Source organism: Lygodium microphyllum, chromosome 15, assembly GCF_053477565.2.
Source record: "Lygodium microphyllum isolate KBCC chromosome 15, Lygodium_microphyllum_v1.1.10, whole genome shotgun sequence".
NCBI lineage: Eukaryota > Viridiplantae > Streptophyta > Polypodiopsida > Schizaeales > Lygodiaceae > Lygodium > Lygodium microphyllum.
Genome location: NC_141149.1, coordinates 13313223 through 13336267, shown reverse-complemented (window position 1 = coordinate 13336267; position 23045 = coordinate 13313223). Strand labels below are relative to the sequence as shown.

General features: G+C 40.3%; 1 protein-coding gene and 1 pseudogene across 1 annotated transcript in view; one reads left to right on the top strand and one right to left on the bottom strand.

Annotated features, from left to right (window-relative positions):
- Positions 1 to 10504, bottom strand: part of LOC148024275 (uncharacterized) — a 43791-nt gene extending 33287 nt beyond the window's left edge. The window contains exons 1-4 of the mRNA XM_087695062.1: positions 10181 to 10504; positions 10018 to 10097; positions 9241 to 9928; positions 8875 to 9138 (exon numbers count right to left, since the gene is read on the bottom strand). Of these exons, the coding sequence (XP_087551188.1) occupies positions 8875 to 9138; positions 9241 to 9928; positions 10018 to 10097; positions 10181 to 10504 (1356 nt within the window). The remainder of the gene's footprint in view (positions 1 to 8874; positions 9139 to 9240; positions 9929 to 10017; positions 10098 to 10180) is intronic.
- A 692-nt stretch (positions 10505 to 11196) lies between these two features.
- On the top strand, positions 11197 to 11783 carry LOC148024274 (uncharacterized; annotated as a pseudogene).
- Positions 11784 to 23045: the final 11262 nt, after the last annotated feature.

The window sequence follows — 23045 nt, the reverse complement described above, 5'->3', positions numbered from 1 at the left end:
AAAGCAACACATCAAGGGGCCAATCCCCAAGATGTAGTAGAGCTGCAGTGGAGCCATGACAATCAACCAATGGGGTTCCTCCTATGTTTGTAATACATGGCACTTATTGCCAATATGTATGGGATACCCCCTTTGAGGGGTTTTGGAGAAGGTGCCATATTGGACATTTAGTTATTACACACGCTCTTGGCCCATGAGGCCATGTGGTGGTGGAGGTGTTTGTTGTGTACATGAGGTGTGGCTAGTGCCAGCCCATTTTTGGTCCCATCAGTGGTGCATTTGCCGAGATCCGCCTCAAATTAGTGGTTTTTGAATCTAGGGTCTCTTGGGACCTACTTGTTAGTTGATGTCCTTTGAAGAGATCCGTTAAACCGAACTCCAAAAACACGAGAGAGCCAAGAGGGCTAGACCGAGGGCTGAAATCAATAGGCGTTATTCTCGTAGTAAAAGGAGTAGTCTTGAATCTATTCAAGGGTGGGGTCTTAGTAACCTTAGCGTGAATCAAATTCCATCAGGAGGTGGAAGTTCTAGTACTTCCCCGCTCCCAATTTATATGCCCAGTTTGAGTGGTGTGACAGCTTTCCCTGTTCTAGTTCCATTAGCAAATCTAATCATTGCCATAGCGCAAGCAATCCCTATGGGAACAATGGATTTGTTAGCCTTAGGTTTCCCCCTACCCATTTTTAATGGGTTAGTGGAAGAGGATGCAGAGCTTCATATAAGGGAGTTCCAAAAGCTGATGTTTAATTGCCGCATCCAAGAGGAAAGGCATCTAAAGATGTTCTTCAACATGACCTTGAAGGGAAGGGTAGCTATATGGTATCACGGCCTTGAGGTTGGAACCATAACCACCGTGGACTTATTTTATGAAGCCTTCCAAAGGGAGTTCACCTCTGAGAGGGGTGGCCAATATTGGTTGCGCATGTTGAATTTGACAAACCAAGAACCACATGAAGATATACGAGCGTATGCCAAGAAGATCAAAGAGGTTTTTCATAAATTGGATGCCTCTATCCCTATCCCACCTGTTGCCCAGTTACAATACTTATTGCATGGTCTTGATTTTAACATCCAGGTGCAGCTGAGTAGTGTCACCTTGATGAATATAGACACTACCATTAGATGAATGCAATAAATAGAATCCTGACTGCAATCAGCCAATGCTTCTTGAACAAATCCCAATATGGGTCTAGTGTCAGGAAATAACTCACAACTGATTAATGGCAGTGGAAGCCAAGGGATAGGGATGGCCAACCCTAACGGGAGAGGGAACATGGTGTGAAATGTGCCTTTATTGCCAGCTCCGCCTAGTGTGACTATGCCTATGGCTAGTCAAATGCCTCCAAATGTGGGAGGCCAAGCACTGAACCCTAACTTCATTCCTATGGGTCAACAACCAATGCAACCAATGCCTAATCAAATTGTGCGGCCAAGGGACCGATAAGTAGATCATCAGAGCTATGAGTCAAGTTTGTCAAATGTCCTTAGCAAAGTCAAGGACATAATGAAGCACTACATGGATATGATCTTTGAAGAATATCGAAAAATAGCCGTTGACGTTAATTTCTTAAAGAAACAATAGAATCTGATAGATAGTTGATGCCCCGAAGAGGGTGCACCCTCTAGATTCAACTGCAAATGGTGTGGTGGGCAACATTATCCACGTAATTGCCCAAATGTCAAGTGCGACATTTGTGGGAAGTTCGGCCATTTAGCAACCACCTGTTGGAGTAAAATTAGTTTCCTCTAGCAAGGCAGTCGGCAACTAGGGCCTATTAATCATCGTGCACAAGGAAACAATTTTCAGCAAGATGATGGGCCGAAACAGATACTCCAAAGGGGTAATGCTATTGTTGAAGAACTACCAGGTAGCAGTGGGGTGATCCTCATCGGGACTGTATTGGTTAATGGTACCAAAGATTCTATTCTATGTGATGTAACAAGAGGCCAAGAAATAGAGAAGGCAACACAGATAATGTAAAACCTGTCGACGAAAACCCTAGGCAGGATGATAAAGGAATACAAGTTCTAAAACCTGACAAGGAAGGGGGACCTCTAAAGCTCGTAGAGAGTAATGATGATGCCAAGAGAGATAAAGAGGTGTCAAGAAAGAAGATGAGAGTTAAAAAAGAGGCAATAAATCCGGTGCAGCGTCCTAAAGAGCGGATGGTTTAACGCGAGAAGTGAGCTTTAGTGAATTATCACGAATTCGATTTAGTTAGCTCCCTTTGCGATATTAAATTAGACATGAATCTCTTGCAACTAATCAAATTGTCACCAGAAGTATGCAAAGAATTTAAAAAATCTGGCATACGAGTTATATCATAGAACTCTTGGGAATAGCGAGGGTAGGGGATGACTGGTTTGAACATGTTGAAAAGCACTGCCTAAGGGTTGCAGCCTATGTTGATGGGATTCTAGTGGATAATCCTATCGTTGACATAGGATCCTCACTTAATATAATGAGTTCTGAGTTGATGGAGAGGTTGGGTCTTGCAATTTAGAAAGATGCCTCCACAATCCTTAGAATGGCTGACAATAGTTTGAGATAGCTGGAGGGCTGCATTACTAAAGTCCACATGAGAGTTGCCAACGTAGAATGCCTGTTGGACTTTAGGGTAATCCATTTCGTAGGGCATATGAGTTACCAAATATTGCTTGGTCGACCTTGGATTTTGCAAGCAGAGTGTCAAGTAGATATACCCGCTGGTAGATAAATATTTGGCAGAGGTGCTAGACGTGTGGTAGTCAATGCATATCCTCAATCACCTCAAAGTGAGTGAGCTCCCCATATTCTACAGAGTTAGAGACAATGGAAGATGTGTCTACAAGTGAGAAGTCGTCGACTGAGGAATCTAAAGAGGGATCGACCACCACAGAAGACATCTATTAAGTAACGTTGAACGAGCCATTAGAAGCTCAAGATAGAATAAGGGACGCAGATGTTATCAAGCTAGACCTTGGTACGCCAGATGATGAGCGGCCAATAAAGCTGGGGTCCATGCATATTGCGGAGGAACGGGAGGATTATGTCACTCTGATCCAAGAGTTCCGTGATATTTTTTCTCGGAGTTATGATGAACTTAGGGGCATTCCTCCCAGCCTTGCTGTCCATGCAATTCTGTTGAAGGAAAGAAGTTGTCTTATGTGAGAAAGAGTCAGGCGTATGCCCCTATGCAGCACACTGAATGGTATTGACCAGTTGTGATCCGAAGGAAGAAAATAATCAAATTCGGCTGTGTGTGGACTTTTGAGAGTTGAATATGCAAATAGTTAAGGATTACTACCCACTGCCCTTTATCAACCAAATTCTAGATCAATTGGCAGGTAGGGAGATATATTCATTCATGGACTGTTTTGCAGGCTATAATTAGATGGCGATTACAAAAGAGAATAAGCTCAAAATGACATTTTGCAATGAGCCTGGTTCTTGGAAAAACGAACTGCTGATAAGACCTTTGGTGACATTTCCTTTGAGGAACTGAAGGTATTTATTGACGATTTAGGGGCAGCCACCGTGAGAGAAAGGCAGTTGATTAGTTTACGAAAATGTTTTGAGTGATACATATAATTTTGCATAGCTCTCAATCCGAGGAAGTGCATTTTTGGCATACCTTATGGGCTTCTGTTGAGCCATGTAGTTAGCTCGATAGGGATTGCAACGAATCCTGAAAAGATCAAAGCTATAGTCGCCATGAGTCCACCACGCATCCCCAGAGAAGTTCACAGCTTTCAGTCATCAGTTGGATATTATCGACGATTCATAAACTCTTTGGCAAAAAGAACGTTGCCATTGACACATCAGTTATCCTTCAACTGTTTGTTTATGTGGAGTGACCCTTGTAAGGTTTCTTTCAAGGATGTAAAGCAAGAAGTCATAAGAGCACCTGTGGTGAAAGCAGCACAGATGTGGGAAGAGAAGTGATATCATCCGATTGCTTTTGCCACCCGAAAGCTGGGTGTATCCAAAATTAATTATACTTATATAGAAAAGTTGTGCCTTGAGATGGTCTTTGTGACTAAAAAATTCAGGTACTACATCCTTTATGAGAAGGTTGTCCTTTATACAAAGGCAGGAGGGCTACGACTGCTGATGAATAAGCCACAACCGCCCGACTATTTGGCAAAGTGGTTAATCACTTTGCAAGAGTTTGATTATGAGGTTAAGAGTAAGCCACATAGGTGGCAAGGTATCGTAGAGTGCCTTGTGGACTTTGGGGAGCCAAAGGAAGGCAGTGACTGGGACTCATTGTTCAAGATTGACACGGCATCTATTCCCTCCTCGTATGCATTGATAATGCATTATTTGTCAACAAGAGAGACTGGAGCTGGTCTATCGAAGTCAAAAAAGTGAAAGATCAAGCAGAACACTTTAAAATTCATAGTAATCACAAGCACATTGTATCGGCAAGGGGTAGATGATATCTACTGCCGATGCATAACGCTTAACGATGTCCCTTTCATCTTAGAAGAGTGCCATGACTCTGCTTACGGAGGTTATTTTGCTGGGTGGATAACTACTCAAAAATCCTTGAGGGCGGGATATTGGTAGCCAGCCATCTTACATGATGCATTTGAGTACGTTAAAAGATGCGACATCTGCAAAATAGCATGATAGTCAAGAGAATAGGAAGTGACCACTCACTCCTATTATGGCGATCCTTCCGTTCGAGAAGTGGGGGATCGACTTTGTGGGCCCTATTAATTCGTCGTCCACTGCACAGAAAAGATATATTATCATAGCGACTGGTTATTTTACGAAGTGGTCGGAAGCACATGCAACACGGAAAGACGATGCAAAGGAAACCTCCAGTTTCCTATTAGAGCAATTAGTATGTCAATTTGGTCTGCCAAAAGAAATAGTATCAAACCGGGGGACGCATTTTCTAAACAAAGTGATAAAAATCTTGACTAAGGCTTGGCATATCAAGGATAATAAAACAACCCCCTATAACCCACAAGCCAATGGGTAGGTCGAGAGTACCAACAAGCAGTGTGTGGGCATTCTGTCTAAGGTAGTATCGAAAAAGAAATGAGATTGGGAAAACAAGTTGTACATGGTAGTATGGGCATACAATACAACGTTCAAACAAGCTATTGGTCACACCCCATTCAAGTTAGTATATGGAGAGGAGTGCGTCCTACCTCTAGAGATCAAGTTGCCCACGATAAGATTTATGATCAATCATTCTTTGGGTGATGAGGATGCCCTCTTAGAGCACTTTACGACTCTGGCACACCTCGATGAGATTAAATTTCAAATTTTGCTACATCAGGAGGTGACCAAGCATTGGATGAAGCAGCTCCATGACCTAAAAGCAAAGAAATACACCTTTACGAAAGGATAGCTAGTGTTGTACTATGATGTGCATAGAGAATTATTTCCAAGAAAGCTGAGCCCAAATGGGACGGTCCTTATAGGATTGTCAGGATCGCAAAGAATAAATCCACAGCATTATTGGCAAATCTTGAGGGTGTGGAGTTTAAGAATAAGGTTGATCTTAATAAGATTAAACCTTATTATTTTTTACTACGCTAATGACATAAGTGTCTCGGAGGTCTATGCGTGTTTGATTAGACATCTGCAAGGAAACAACAATAGAGGTTGATGGGTTGACTGATCCCTTATTTGGAGCACCCATACTTAGAGCAACGATATCATCAAGGAAATCTAATCTGGTGGAGTAAAGGCTATAAAGTGATTGAGCAAGACGATGGGCATTTGGGAGATTAAGGTCTTTTGTCATCATTGTTTGAGATTTTGACGAGCGTTCTTGTAGTCTATAATGATGAAGGTGGGATGGAGCCATCAGTTCATCCTCTCAATATGTTGAATTTTGACTATCATAATTACGAATAGGGGAGGTCTGGATGGCTGGTTGTGTAAACCCATTGTGGATGTACACATTATATTTTGATGGGGCATCTAGGGGCCCTAATAAAAAAGGGAGTGTTGGAGTAGTTATCCGAGATCCCCAATGTAGAGTTACAATGAAATTAGTTGCTTATCTTGGGGTACGACTCACTAACAACATGGAGGAGTATAAAGCCTTGATTATGGGACTGAATATTGCCAAGAAAGGTGGTATTCAGTAGTTGTTAGTAAAAGGGGATTCCCAGCTGATCTTAAATCCACTCAATGAGACATATACAGTCCGAAATCCTATCCTTCGTATGTATCATCGAACTGCTATAACCCTACTTGATGAATTTGAGAGCGTATCTCTTCAGGTGATTCCACGATCTTGGAATCAATTTGCGGATTCACTAGCCAATTTTGGTTATAAAGAGGACCTCTTCTTCAACTGTGGTCCTAGTCCTGATGCTTTTGATAATGAGACAAGACCTAGTCATTTGTGGGGAATGTTATCAGACCACGTGTTATATGGCAAGTGATGGTTGATATGGGTAATGTGAAGAGTAGCCGAGACCCATCTACCACTATTATCCTAGACCCATAGGTTAGTCAGACGACATGTTATGTGTACACCTCTTGCTATATATGCAGGAGGTATGGGTCACAACTTGATGCATTTAGTTTAAGGCTAAGAGCCCTATTTTTTCCCTTGGAATAAAGCGTATTTTTTTCTATCTGCCTTCTTCCAAGGAGGGATCTATATGAGCTAGTTTGTTTGATTTTTTTAGGCCAAGAGGGCTAGTTGTCTCTCTTCAGGTTTTAATGTTTGATTTCTTTAGGCTAAGAGGGCTAATTAGTTTGCAGTACAAATGTGCTATTCCTTTAGGCCAAGAGGGCCATGTGTTTGTTTGGTGCAGGTATGTTTGATGGTTTGTTTTTTTAGTGATTGCATCATAAAGGTTGATGAAGTCACTGGAGGGAGTCTTTGCTATGGAGGAGCTTCGTGTGGCCATGCCAGGTGGTTTCGTCCCTTTTCGAGTTTCTTTCCCTTAAGCAAATCACGATACATATGTAAAGGCATACTTTCTTTTTGTTTATTGGGGATCAACAATCGAGGCATGAGGTCTCAGATTTAGGTTACGTATGTCTGTGGGAGGTCTGAGTAGTTGCTACCTCTTGTAAAGGCATTGTCAGGCAGCACTGAAAGACCTGCTTTCGAAGGGAGTTCTAGTGACCCTATTCTGCTGACATGTTAGGCGGTCGTTCTAGGAGTTTTTGTTAGTTGTGAGGCAGTTAGAAAAGCCTGCACTTAAATATCAAGAGAATAACAAGTTCTGAATCTAGCTAAAAATACATATACGGAGGTGTGTAAAAAGGGGTTCCGACCCCTATAAAAAATAGAAAAGGGAAGAAATAAAAATCCTTGAGCAGTTGTTTATCGCCTTGCGAAGGCTTGGTAGGTTCCTGGGGACGAGTCAAACCCGGGGCTGATGCCTTGTCTTCCCAAGGGTGGCATCTAGCTGGAAAAATAAAAATAAAAGAAGGTTGGAGTGAAAATAAAAGTGAGTGTTAGAAAAGGATTAAGTGTCTCCTTGCGAGGGCTTGGTAGGTTCTAGGGTATAAAGACATGATCTGAGGCCAATGCCTTGTTCTCCCTGGGTTACTACGCTCAGCTCCCTCCTTTTTACATGCTTGAGTATGGAAAATAAGAGGCTAAAGGACCAATGTGCTAAAAGATAATATTTGTTGATCAGGCTATATGAGTCCTTGCCTAGTAGGAGCTCCTAGTTGAGTTGACCTTAGCTAGGTAGGTAGTTCAGACCACCACTTAGGATGACCTCTCTAATAGTTTTTTTTAGCTTGACTGTGTTGGAATAGTTGGTAAGTGACTAGCTTTAGGCTTTTTATCAGATTATGCTAGCCCCACTCCTCTTGGATTTTATACCTTGGTTTTGTCAGGGGGTAGGGTGAGAGCTGTGATGTGTTTTGATGCGTATTTATTTTGTATCAACTTCAAGCTTCATTTGGTTGTTTTTGTGCACTACAACACAATGCCGCCATACACGCGTCCATTGCACGCGAAAAGTTACGGGTGCGTGTATGGTCGTTTATACTTACAGCAATATCGGGTGCGTGTATACATGCATGTAACAGCGCGTGTATAATTGCATGTGAGGGCGCGTGTATTTGCGCGTTAAGTCTGTCATAATACACGCTCTGTTACACGCGACACAGAGCCTAACTACAGAAATCCATTTCTTTTCAAAACAGAAAACCATTAAGTTTTAAAAATGTCATTGTGCATTGCAGTGTTTACAAACCATTACAAAATCCCACTACATGCACTTACAACAACGTAATATATTGAAAAATATATCTTCATATGGTTATTGAAAGACAAAGTATACAATAGAAATGTCATGAATTTGGAACAATACAGTGATGGATTGGTTAGGGTTCGATCTCATCTTCAATAAGATCCATCCTTGCCAAACGATCAACATCAATATCCATTTGATCAATTTGTAAGGCTACGATTAAATTTATTCTACTATCGCTATTTTGCCCATTGATAATGGTACCGATGCCTTGATCATTCTCATCATCATCACCATCATCCTCAATGGAAGGGTCATCCTCATGATCATGAGAAATGGCACGCTCATCCTCATTATCATGATCATCTACATTGGCATGTTCGACATCATCTTCTTTGCGGCTTGCCACATCCTCCATATGCTCCATATCAGTGAATGTATTATACATTACTTTGGAACGTGGTGCAATAGGGATGACATACCACCATTTACTGTCATGCACCATTGGCAGATAGATAACCTGCTCAAATACACATAATTCATTAATTAATTAGCATATCAAAAGTCAAGGGGTGCGCGAGCTTAGATATATATGTACATGAAACACATTTGTAAAAAAATGCATACCTGCTCACATTGTTGTGGCAATACGAGCCTATCTTTCTTTGTTTGCCAAAACTTTGTAGAGTCAATAGTTACATAGCCACTTGCATGGCATTTTATCGTTGCGTTAGGCCCTTTTTCCACCACGTTCATTTGCCATTTGACATCCAAAACATACACAAAGAAGCGGCGAAAGTCAAGTCTGTATATGTCTTGGATTGTGCCACAATAATCATCAATTTTTCCATTGGCTCCCTCAAAGCTACTAATGACACCGCAATCTTGTGTATTCCTCTTTTCATCTATTCTTTGTGTTCGAAAATGCTTGCCTTCACACCATATAGCATTGAACATAGTGCACTGGACCAAAATATAAGCAATATCTATGTAAGCAATTAATGTGAATAAATATGAAAAGCCAATCACTTACAAAGAATGCAAATTTACATTTGTTCTATGTACCTTTAACATGCATCCTCGTGCATACTCCCATTCTTCCGCCGTGATATGCAGCCCCTCATCTCTCTCTGCTCTCTCCATTTCCTCATGCAACCAATCAACATGAATATCATTCGGAAGTGTTGCTAGATGCTTAGGGTACGCCTTACGAGAGCCATGTTGCCTCCGAAAGAGAGCTCTGTCTGCTTGCCTTTTTGTCTTTGCATCCTCGTATCTTGTAACCCATCTGCTCATCACATCACTATTAAGGATGCAAGTGAAATTAAGATCATCAATCAATGTTCTCTCAATTACTTTGCTCTGTCCTTTTCCTTGAGGCACAATAGACGTCATCCTCAAGTCCTCTTCATTGCTCCATAGTCGCGGCAAAGAGCTATCCACCTGATCAAGAAATTCTGATATATATACAAGAGACTCTTGTATCAACCAACCCTCAGTCATGCTTCCTTCGGGCCTTGCACTTTGCCTCACAAAGTCTTTTAAGGTCTTCATGAAGCGCTCTAGGAAGAACATCCAACGGGCATGTACAGTGCCACATAAAGCAATTTCATCCACTAAATGCACAATGAGATGTAGTTGACTTGTGAGAATGGTTCGCAGAAAAGTCTCCTCTACTATACAAACCACCTCCACTGCCATAACACGCGCATCATCCAATGTGGCTGGATCAATTGCTTTGGAACTAACATATCTGAAAAATAAATGCACAGTACATTATACCTCATGCACATTCATTTTGCAAGGTATAATGAAGGGTGATCTTACATGGGATTTACATACCTCACAAGCTCGCCCATCTTATAAATACATCTTTTCAAACTCCTGTCTGCACAATGGTCGATGCTAGTAGGTAGTATGAACTGCGCACATAAGAGCACATGTATATTTGGGTTAGGGCATTACAAAATTTAATTTCAACCTACAATAATTGGAAAACACTTACTTGGAGCATCTTGTGCCAATCGTGGGACTTCAACCCATGTAGTTGCTCAACCCCTCTTTTCTTAGTGGTTGTAAACGCTCCCCTCAACGATCTCATGCATCCAGTGGGAGTACGCAAAGTGGTGATGGCTTGCTTTACCTGCTTCTCCTCCTTCTTTGATATAATCCAGGGAGCAGGCGGAAGACGAACGTGCCCACCCTCCTCTCGTGGCCAAGCTTGACGCATACGTCCTGCGACCTGCAAGTCCTCCCGTACACTAACATTGTCTCTTTTACCAATAACATGTTCCCAAATACTAGATCCCACATTCTTGAAGATGTGCATGGGATCAAGAAGATGGTTGATCTTGAGATGGGTCCAATATGGTAGCCGGAAAAAAATGGAGTACCTACACAAGGGATTGCAGACTGTCATCTTTATTCCAACTTTAGAGACTACACAAAACAAGATTGAAAACAATGGAGATGTACCTGTTCATGCCATCTAGAGGAAGAACATTTGAAGACTCCCAAATACGCTTCCAATCTTTTGCACGAAGTGTCTGTGGATGAATGTTCCTCTTACTAGGAGCATATTTAGGGTGATCTGATGGGAGAAATCGATGATGATTATCGAATATGGTCTTACACAAACCATCAGCATACTCATGTACCAATGAAGGGCCACATATAGGACATGCATGTTTACCCGATGTCCTCAAACCTGTTAAAATAAAATAAAAGTTAGAATAATAAAGTCAATAGTTATAATTGATATAGCTAGTAGTATTAGAGTCGGGAGGTAGTTAGGGAGGTCCTAGATAGTGTACATAGTCGGTACCCCAATCCCCCACGAGCGACATTCTCAGATGTATGGGGAAGGACGCAAATAAGGGAGATCTTAAGTAATAAAAGATCTCACCTTAAGAAACTCGCGTACGATGATGGGGTGAATGTAGCTGCGGGTGGCTATCCTTGTGAGAAACCTGCCACTGCCCACAAACGCGAGTGGAAGGAGGCAAAGAAGCGCGCAGAGGGAGGCGTGAAGAGCAGGCAGCATGTGGAGGCACGACGGATCCAGATGGAGACCATTGGATCGTCGCATTTCGGATCTGGCGGCGTCGAGTCGTGGGAGGCAGAGTTCGTAAGTAACTTGCCTCTTTATTTGATTGTTTGCCAAATTCATTGATTCTATGATTGTTTTGATCTTACAAACTATCTTGATTATGTTACAGCGACGGGTTATGGGGAGGAGGCCCACAGCCCACGAGACTGGGTATGCTCGCCGCAATAGCAGACGTGACACGTGGGCCATCTTCAGAAACGAGGGACGTATTACGGATGCGCAGTTTGATGCGGCCATGAGACCATACGGTCGACAGGTACTTGAAAACTCTAAATGAATGATTTCGGTTTATTTAATTGCATACATATGTATACTTACATACGGTATATTTCTTGAACAGGCACAAGCTGCTGATGCTCCTGCCCCTGATGATCCAGCCACCACTGCTAATGTTCGTGCCACTGCTCCTGGTGGAGGCGAGCACCACTCATCGGAATATACCGATGCGAGCTCCTCTGATCATGGAGAGAGCACAGGGTCCTCATCATCCTCTGATTAGCTTTCAGAATACTGTAGGATGTGGTTGTACAAAAATTTTTTGTAACTGAAGCCATGGGCTTTTTTGCACCTAGCTCCCTATTTGACTTTGTATATATTTGTTCCTAATTAAAGCCATGGGCTATTTTGACATATGGACTCCCTTGTACACAAATGTATCATGTATTGACAATGTATTGAATCGTGAGTCTTGAGTCGTGTATTAAGTTTTAGATAGTAATATTGAATCGTGTATTCATAGAGAGTGAGTCTTGATTCGTGTCTTGAAATCTAAATCGCTCTTTTTTTATGGTGCAATGCACCAAAAAAAATATCCAAAGAGTGCCTTTGGGTGGCTGGATGCTGGAACAGCATCCAGGCACCCAAAAGCACTCTCTGGATTTTTTTTTCCCTCTGTGATCGCGTGTATAAGCGCGTGTCATCTGTCAAAATCGCGTATATTTGGGCGGATAGTCTGTTAGATTCGCGTGTAAATTTGCAACAAAACTGCGCAGAACGCGTGTATGGGGTCGTGTATTCGCGCGACTGGCTGTCACTGTACACGCGCTTTTACACGCATGTCTCTGGCCGCGATGATACACGCGCTTTTACACGCATGTCTCTGGCCGCGATGATACACGCGCTATTACACGGGCCCGACACTTTTTTCCCCAAGTCATTTTGTGCGGCTAGGAGCGCGGGTATGAGCCCGATCCCTTGTAGTGGTGCAGATCTATTCGTGGGATTTCATGGGCTGAGTCGCTCTATCCCCGTGGTCACCAATTACATATAATTTTTTACACCAACAAGTGCTTAAAAATAGCCAAAAAGTATGAATTTTACGGGAAAAATAGGCTTCGTTGAAGGCGATAGCTGCAATCAGTACAATTTTAAGTGGCAAAGCCCAAAAGTGCTTTAAAGACCCACTAGACGGCGGTTGGTAAATTTTCATAAATTTTTGGCATGTCAAACGAGACTCTGGGAGATGCCTTGTAGTGGGGACTTCGAGAGGGATGCCCAAGAATTTTTAGATCATAATTTGGATGGTGGATGTGGAAATGGAGTGCCTAGGTGGCGAAGGGCTAAAAGAATCGTGTAAATGAGCTTTAAGAGATCCCAAAGGGTGTGACCCTTAGGGGCTCTCTTTGGGGAATCAATTTTGTAGGGGGGGTCCAATTTCTTCGTGTGGACCAGTAAATAAATGTCCTCCATGGCACAGGAGACGTTTTGAAGGATGAGAGAAAGAGGAGGCTTTGAGCCATCAACCACTTCCATGTAACCCCCCCAACTGATTAGATACATGATCTTCCTCCTGTCTACGCTCTCTATCACCTCACTTCGCGTGCAAGATGGCTACCTAAAGATGAAAATAAAAAACCAGTATTTCTCTCTCCTCCCTCTCTCTCTTCCAAGAGGCAATTTATGTGGGAAGAACTAAGAAGAGAATCGGGTGGTGAAAGCTTGTCTGCCGCATGGTACCGAATCACTCCTCCTGAATCGATGGAGGACTAGAGTTGGCTGTTCCAAGGTGGGATGAGCCTTGAATGAGGGTTGATCTGCAGTCCCGCATCAAATTTTAAAACCTGCAAAGAAGGAAAAAACCGGTAACTCTATTTTACAAAGGAAAATTGCTTGCTTTTGATAGTTGATTGAGCCAATGTTGTTCTTATGGAGTGAAAATTGGTAGATATGTTGTTTATTGTTTGTTCTATGCTTGCATAATGAAAAAAATAGAAAAAATAAAGTTAAAATGCTGGAAATAATTTTTAGAAAATTGTAAAACAGAGTTTTTATGAGAAAAATGGAGTTTTTGGTGTTTTCGGGTGGGATAAACCAATACACATAGGATAAAATGACAATAAAAACTATATTTTTGTTGTTCTAAGAATAAAGAGCCATAGCTTTGAAAATATATCAATATTTTTATTAGAAAAATAGGGAAAAATAAGAGGAGAATAGGAATATGCCTTAGAAAAATATAATAAGTGGTTGTGGACATATGGTAGGGGTAAAGCAAGAGGTTTGGCCTCAGTTGCCCTACCTTTTTATCATAGTGTGTGATTTATTGCTTTTTATACATTAAACCATGACAAAACAGCCTCTATACACTTATGAAATGAAGCAAAACTTAAACGGTGAGTGGGAGGAGGATTTTGTGCAATAGTTTGAGGGCTAAAATAATACAAATTCTAATTTTTTTTCTATGCATAGCATTTAGGAAACGGCATATTTTGGAAATAAGGGATTTAGTAGCACAAGGTCTATCTTGGTGCTAGATTCTTGCAATGAAGCATATACGTATTAGTTGGAATTCATGAAAAGACGGTTTGTGTACCAGCACATAGATGGATTTCGAAACATAACTATTTGTTTGCGATGAGATTTCCACTATTTCATTGATTATACATATGGTATCAACTCTTGGAAATGCATAGCAATTTTTTGAATTATAGTTGACCCACGCTTGAGAGTGTGAGATTTCCCTTGTCGTAGGTTAGTCGTTTGTTTCTTGGGGGAAATTATTGGTGATGAAACATGTTATCTCCTGAATCTCGCTGACAAAGAGGGGATCTTGTGCGAATGTGTTTATATGTAAAAGCAACGCATTGAGGGCCCAATCCCCAAGATGTAGGAGAGCTACAGTGGGGCCATGTCAATCAACCGATGGGGTGCCTCCTATGTCTGTGATACATGGCACTTACTACCAATATGTGTGTGATACCCCCCTTGAGGGGTTTTGGAGAAGGTGTTGTTGGACATTTAGTTATTACACATGCTCCTAGCCCACGAGGCCATGTGGTGGTGGAGGTGTTTGTTGTGTGCATGAGGTCCGACTAGTGCCATAGCCAGTGCCATCCCATTTTTGGTCCTATCAAGAGGATAAGACATGAAGGTGATGAAAAGAAGAGAGGTTGAGAGAGGTTGAGAGAGAGAGAGAGAGAGAGAGAAAGCAAAACATGGCATGGACTACACTTGGCACGTGTTCAGATGCAGTGAAGAGAATAATTGTTCACAAAACAATTGCTACAGTAAAAAAATGAGCATTGCAGCTAATAGGACTTGAAATGACAATCATCCTAGCTTAGAGGGGCAATTAATGTAGAAATGTAGTTGTTGTTAGGAAAACACAAGCAATATAGAAATTAAATGCACCAGTACATGAATAAACTAACATGGAAATTGAAATTGTAGATTATAATACACAATGTAGACAAAATGGTTGAAAATAGGCTGATTTTGATCAAGGAAAGGTTACCCAGATAGTAGCAGATAAAGAAAGATCAGCAAGAAGCAGTAGACAGTGATGGCAGACCTACAACAATAGAAAAAAAAACCTTAGGACTGAACACAGACATCTGCAACCATGTCACAAGTGAGTGCAGCGATAGAAGCATGTGAAACTGATGTAATAGACTATAGAACACAAGAGAGTAGAGAAACTGCAAAGAAAGGGAAGAATACTACAAAGAGAACTTAGAAGAATGCCGAAGAGATGTAATCCATATATCAAGATAAGAGACAATACAATACCAATGAATCACCAGCTAAATAGGCATTGGCACTGGCTCCCTATCTGCAATAGGACCTGCAAATGTTAGAGTAACAAAAGTGAATGATTGAGAAGGGATCCCAGTCTACAAATAGGTCATAAATATAAGAAAGTTAGCCAACTAAAAATAATAAAATAATCAGATGGGCCATCATGAAAATATCCATTGGCCACATACATGTCCCAATAAATAACGTGACTATGTCATAGATACCTAGCCCATGAATACAAACTTAGATTGAATCATTTGCTAACATTACGGGTGGTGTCAAAGTTCTCCATTTATCAAATATGGACCCTAAGTGTAGTAACTACCAATCAGAGTTGATAATGTAGGAGTAGGTAGGCAACAAAAATGCAACAACCAAGAGAATTGTAAGAGTAGGATGATCCAAGATGAGCAAGGTGGTAGCTATAGCTTGTGATTTGGAGCAAAATGTAGCTATCCACAAAGTATAGCTAGCAAGGCTGCAACTGTAGACGACAAGACGTGTGCTAAAGATGCAGAGGAGGAAATTTGACTAATTTTGATGATAACAAGTAGGTAGACATCATATGGAATACCAAAAATCTAGGATGGAGTTGATGGTGACAAGAGGTGGAGGTGTTGGCAACACCAAGGTAGACTTGGGAGTAGTTGTTGAAGGAGATCCCAACTAACATGTATCCCTCTACATCCAACCTTGGCAATGATAGCTCACCAATCCTCTGTAGCATCCCAATCTTTTTAAATCCTCCTAGATCACATGGCATCACAAACTCATATGTTGACTTACACTCATCTTCCTCTTTTTCATATGTGTCAATCTTCTCATCTTTCACTAGGTTCTCCACTGCATAGGCCTCTTTTGCATCCCTTATCTTTCATATCCTAATCCTCTTTCCTATCCTTCGTACCCTCATGTCAGTCTCAAAAATATTTATCAAAGCATATGTCACATCAAATACTTTAGATCCATCAGCCTTATCTCGTCCAAAAAATTGTCCTACAAGACCACCCTGCAAAAAATTTCCCTACAGGACCACCTCATAGAAAGTTTCTTGTATCTATTGAACCATAACTCAAATCCAAGCTTTAGAAAAAAAAATGTGTTGCCTCTCTTGTGATCTACAAGTTTTTTACTACACCTAGACCAAATTTTGAACATTTCAGCCCCTACAATTATTTGCGCAATCTGCAACTATTCATTGTTGCATGCAATCTTGACCAGACATTGACCTTCTTAACTTTGTATCTCCTACCTCAGATGTCAACCAAACTTTTTACGACCTTTTCCAAGGTATAAAATCCCATTCTAGATGCATCATTCACCATTAATTATCTCTCAATTAAAATAGATTTAGACATCTTATGTTTAGTCATGCTTGTCCACAACATTCTTCTACAGCCATATGGACCTCTTGGGTCAAACCATTAGGGCTGAAAAAAGTTAAAAATAGCATTTTTGTTAATTCTTGGATTAAGGAAAGGGCCAAAGAGATTTTTCCATGTGGAAAAAAATATAGTATTCTTGTCTCCTTTGCTTTTGAGATAGTAGAGTTCATTTTGTGGTTCTCTCCTCCTATTTAGCCGAAATCTTCAAACCCTGACAAGTTCTGGTAGACCCAACTACCCCTATTAACTAATAAAATATGACAAAACCTCTAATGAAGACATGAAAAATTAAGTTAATTAATACCATTTTGAAAATAAGGAGGATTTTCAAAGTTATTGGCGCTCGTCACACGCTCATAGTATTTTTAATTTGTCTCATTGACCTCTCTCTTTAGTTTTCTTTCTCTGCACATTGTCTATATACTCGTTTTCTTTTACATGGCGTCCACAAGGCATCCTTCTCATTTCATAAACTCTTGCACCATGTATAGAAAGAGCGCAAATGGAGAATGGGAGCCCAAAACATTTACTATAAATGATTGGGTTACAATGCTACCATCTTGCAAGGGCTCTCACATAGTGAAAAAAACAAAACAAGGGGATATCAAATATCATTGGAAGGGACGTATCTTTGCCTTCAAATCCATGCTTCAAGGCTGGTTTGCTTTAGTGCAACATGTTTACATGGCTAGAGATATGCACTTGGATCCACAGGAATTTTTTTCCCAGCAAACACACTGTAAGTTTTAGTTGTAAAATATACATGAGTATATGTTTTTGTTTGAAGCATATGCTAAATAATGGATTGTTGGTTGTAGATATCTTTCCATCAACAAGTTTCGAGTGGCAACCTGTGGAGAGCCTTAGCAGAACATTCCAAGCCATTCATAAAGAATTTACAAACATTAATATTTATGCTGATCAGACCATGAGTTTTTTCATAAAAGTGGAATCTTTGTGTATTATGCATAATATGTGGTTCCTTCAAGAGCAGATGTGTATGGATACCTTGAAGATCTACAATTACCAAGCCTCTCATCTTTGGATTGGGAGATGCTTGATGAAGCAACAATGGAGAGTTTTAAACTCAAGTTTTCTCAAGATATTCAAAAGGCTATGACTCCTAGAATGATCTCAAGAAGAGTATGCTTATCGTGGTTTTTACCCTTGCATGTTTTTTTAGCTTGCTTTAAAACAACATGTTTACAAGAGACGAAGGTTTCATGGCTGAACAAAAAAAATTAAAAGGAAGATTTGGACGAAATTTTAGGTCTATGTTGTAAAGTCAAGGAATCTAACCACAAAGGTGACTTTATAAGGTGTAACATGTGCCCTCAATCATTGGGTTTATCCTATAATATATCTCGACAATCTCTTATCATAGGTTTGATTACAGAAGATACAAACTTAGATTGGGTGCTTGGGTTCCTTTAGATTTAGATATTGATTGCAAGACATTGAAACCTACAGTGCAAGTTACCACACAAGAAGTAAAGGAGGTAAACATTACTTCAAAGTGGAGTCTTAAGGATGTAAGAGACACCTTGGAGTTTCTAGACAATGTTACTCTTGGATATAAGTTGAAGGTAAATGGTGCTGTAATTGGAAAAAGAGTTGAGAGCTCTATATCATGTATGAGTTGTTTGCCTCTTAGTGTTGTGAGTTTCGAACCATAAATATGCATGTATAAATAATTTTGAATCTTTCTTTTGCTCACAAATATTGCTGCCAGAAACATGGAATTACACACATTGATAAGTACTATTTTAAAAAATCTTGGTATAAGCTTTGCAGTGATTCCATGAATAACAAATCCTTGTTTGTGGACCAAAATGATTTCATTATATCATGAGTTACAAAATTGCAGTACAATTTAATAGGAAAGACTTGGTACAAGCGTTATAATTCTCTGTGATTCTATGAACAAAAAAAAATCTTTCATGGGTAAGATCAGAATGACATATCATTACATTTTGGGTTAGGATATTGCACTACAGATGTATACACAAGGGGAATTTTACTTTAGTAAAAATAGACAAACTGATAATTGTAAGGCTATTCTTTAGTTTCTCCATCCTCAAGCTCTTCTTTAGCTTCTCTATACTTAAGACTTCTCTCCTTCTTTGGAAAAGTTTCTTCATCTTCCATACTTTCATCCGTCGTCACTAGTTTCCTCTTAGTAGGTTTTTTCTTTGGTCACTCGAAGAACTTAATTACCTCAAGCACTCTTTTCTCCTTGAGCTTTAGAGGGGATGAACTAAATTTCAATGGAAAAAGCTTAAGCATGCCCTTCATTTTGGGCCCCTTTTGTTTGGACCTTGGAGACTTTTTTGTCTTGGTGGTTGCTATTTTCTTGGCTTTGCCCTTGGTTGTTGCCTGTCCTTTGGAATTTTGAGCTAGAAAAGGGGAATATGGGTCCACCAGTGTAATTGCCCTATCTAAAACTAGTTCAATATACACTACATGTATGACTCAGGGTAGTCTTTGCACTGTAACAAAGCACATAAGTTATTTTAAGTAGCAAGAGACTTTCACTATAAACAGGATAAAGCATAGGAGACTTACATTCAACCCCTCTACATTCAATAACTTTGAATCTATTAGGACCTCTTTAAGCAAAAACTTGAAAGGTCTCTGAGGATCAACAATGCTTTCAAAGATGGTGTCCAAGTGGGTAGTAACAAGTCTAGCAGCACTGCACATATGAACTTATTAGCAAATATTATCAACTTTATCAAATAAAAGATAAAATAAAGAGTGTTTATTGACAATACATCTTTGATTGGCCATGGATTTCTTAAAGAGAATTCATAAAAATGACCTCTCTTGCAGGAATGCCGATGTAGATTAGGCTCTAGTGTCCTTTGCAAACCAAAACACAAGTGAGAAATAACCCTAAAGACAAATCATCAAGAGATAGAATGTTGAAGAAAATACCTTTCAATATATGGAAAAAAAATATTATGGTTTGTGACACTATTGAAGTCCTTAAAAAAACCTTGCAATATTTGAATTAGATTTTGAAAACAAATCCATAGAGAGAAGTGGATCAATAACAAATATATCCTTAGCAATATCAATGCTAAGACAAGCAACATATGCCCTATACACAAAGTAAAGAATGAATAAGAGAATGAGTGCAATATAAGGACCCTTGGAAAAATTCATTATAAATAAAGAGAAGAAAAAGACCTTACCTCAAACAACAATAAACTACTGAATCTGTTAGTTGAGTATCCCTTTTCTCAAATAGGATCTTATCCTACTCTGGAGAAATGCTGAGGTAGTCTTCTTTCTTAGGACTAACAAAAACATTCACAATCATTTAGCTGTACACTTTACCCATCCTCTCAAAGTCCAATGGGACAAGAGACAAAATCTTTATTTGCCAGATCAGATCCTCATTTTCTATTACCTCTTTTCTTTTCTCCTCCAAGAAAACCTCCTGCTCACTTGCAACCCTTGTAGGATATAAATGGGTAGATCTTCTATCTTGGGTGTGCTGGTGGCTCTTTCTGCTTTCTCCTGGGTGGAACATTGAAGATTTCAAATGTCTTTTAATCAGTCAATGGAAGAGGCTTCAAAAAATTTTCAAACCTGTAGCTAAGTCTGTTAAGTCTTTATTCATTAATGTAATTCGATGTACATGGGCAAGTGCAATATAAGCATCATTCGTAAAATCTAGTAAAAAATCCTATGTTGCCTCTTGCAACCACAGTAGGGCGGCAGACAGCTGCCATCTCTTGTTGAGGTTATCCACAAAAGAAACAGAGGACAACCTATCAGAAATCTCCTTGACCAATCTAAAAATTTAAGCCTTAGGAATAAGGTGGCTAGTTGACTTTTGAGCTTTTCTGATCTCTACAAAACACCTCTGCATGTAAAACGACTTTTTCTTATTCCTCATCACAGGGGCTTCCTTGGCAAGCTACTCCTGAGGAGAAGTTGAGGGCTCAACCTTACCAGATGACTTGTTCTTTGAGGATTCACCCTCACATACTTGACTAGATGGTGTGACAGGGACAATAATTTCTTCAACTGTCTCCTCAACAATTTGCTCAGCACCTTCTTTAGAATATTTCTTCACCAAGACCTTCCTTGCAGTTTGTTTTATCCTCGCCATTGAAACCAAAACGGTGTGATAAAAAGGAAGCTAAATATGAAGACAACTGACTCCCATCGCACCGAAAGAGAGACTAGATGGAAGTGAAATAAATGCCTAGGCCGTGAACTTCTGCTCTTCGCTTTTGGAATAAAGGTAGGCCCAATATAATGCGATTGAGCCAATTTGAATTCCTACATTGCCAATATCACATCGTATTGGTGATTCCAACACAATGCAAATGCAGGAGCCCCTTATGTTTCTTTTTGCATGCCCTCGCTTTATATTTTTCCTGCCCGCAATGCAATACGAGAACACAACATGTAGCTCTTTAGCTTCAATACAACACGATGAATGATTCTTGGATCCGAAGTGTAGTATGCTATCGCGCTGTTTTGGACAACTCTGCACCTCTATAGCTCAAATACAATGTGATGAACTATTGTTTCTAAAGTTGGCAAAGTATGCTATCGCACTAATTCGGACATCACCAACATCAGATGTACCGTATCTTTTGACGTCACCAACATCGGACGTATGGAAAGTATCGATTGGATACGTCAGTATTGTCGGATGAATGGCAATCATGATGTAAGGTGTGAATTTGTGTTCACACCAACTGAGAAGTTATTATATACTCGAGGGTGCTGATGTCCACGTGTCATGTGGGATCCCACTAGCTGTTTTATTAGGGTTTTTGGAATGTTCCTTCTTCCACCCTCGCGCCTATTTAAGGCCACCCAAATTTTTTCGCGCACTTTTCTTCCCCATTTCTCCCATGTCTCCGTCTCCTTCTCCTTCCATGCGCTGCTCAAAACTATCTGTCTCCTCCCGTTGGCTCCTTCTTCATCATCAACGTCCATAATCCGGTCTCCTTCTTCATCACCGACACCCCCTCCATCCTTATATAATCCCAACTCCTTCTTCATTAAACTCGTTCCCTCCATCCATAATCCCGTCTTCAACTTCCACATCACTCCTTGCCTCCATACTCCATCGCCCCATCAATCCATACTCCATGGCCCCCTCAGTAAATACTCTGTGATCCCCTCCAGAGCTCCATAGTTTAACACCCCCTTCATCAAAGTAGTCCATCCATAAGTAGATAAATAGAAAGGTTTTGATTTTATTCCTATCGTGTCATATTCTCGCAAATGGCATTTTCCTACCCTTGCGGAAACTGCACGATGCTGGCTTCTAGAGATTTCAAAAAGCTTCTATTCGGGTCGTATTCCTTGCGAAAACTGCGCGATGTTGGCTTCTACAGATTTCGAAAAGCTTCTATTCGGGTTGTATTCCTAACTAGTCCAACATGAAGCGAGGGCTACACTTCAAAGAACTTATACGTTGATACTCATGTTGTATGCAAAGTAGTCTAAAAGCTCTAGAGCTATTGAATCTCAAGAAGATGTCTTGTACAGAGATGGTGTCACACATGACTGCCTCCATATGTATGAAGAGGAAAAGAGTCCTTGAGCCCATAATGACAAAGGAGCCAGTTGCCTCAGATGTTTCAATAACATATCATATGTCTGTGACAACTCAAGGTTCAAGCAGGGCTTCAAAGAAGGGAAACACTTCAGAGTCTCCTGTGAGGATCCTAGGGCTGTCTCAAATTATAGATGTCACAGCCTCTGAGAAGCTTTTGGATTTTCTCATAGAAAAAAATATTGAAATTGCTTTCTATCGAACAACTAGGGAGATTTTCAATCCAGAGTGGGACCTTGATCAAGTTCTTAATTTCTCAAATGACTTTTGCAAGGAAGATCTTGTAGAGTTTGAGTTGGCAAATCCTGTTGTTTAGTTGGATTCCAAGGAGTATGTTCACACCCTTGTTGGAAGATCAAGTACTGAGAAGTCATTGTTTACCAAGAAATGTGGTTATCATTGCCTTGATAGATTTTATGCGTTTGAGTTATGCTCTTTACACCCAAAAAAATGCAGGCTTATGCATAAGTCTACTGCATTCATTGTATTTACCCTTGTGAAATACCCTCTAAAATTTGATGAAAAGCATAAAGAAACCTCAAAATTATCTAGTTATTGCCTTCTTAAAGAGATTGTAGATAAAGTTGATGTTGAGGAGCAACTAGACACCCAGATGGAAGCATTAGTTGCAAAGGACCTGGATGTTGCTGAATTCAAAGCAGAGACAATAATTGAAGAGACCACTATAGAGGTTGATGAGCCATCTGACACTCCTTCAAGCTTTATCATTCCATCTTTGCCTTGGATCCCCAAGAGGAACACCAAGGAA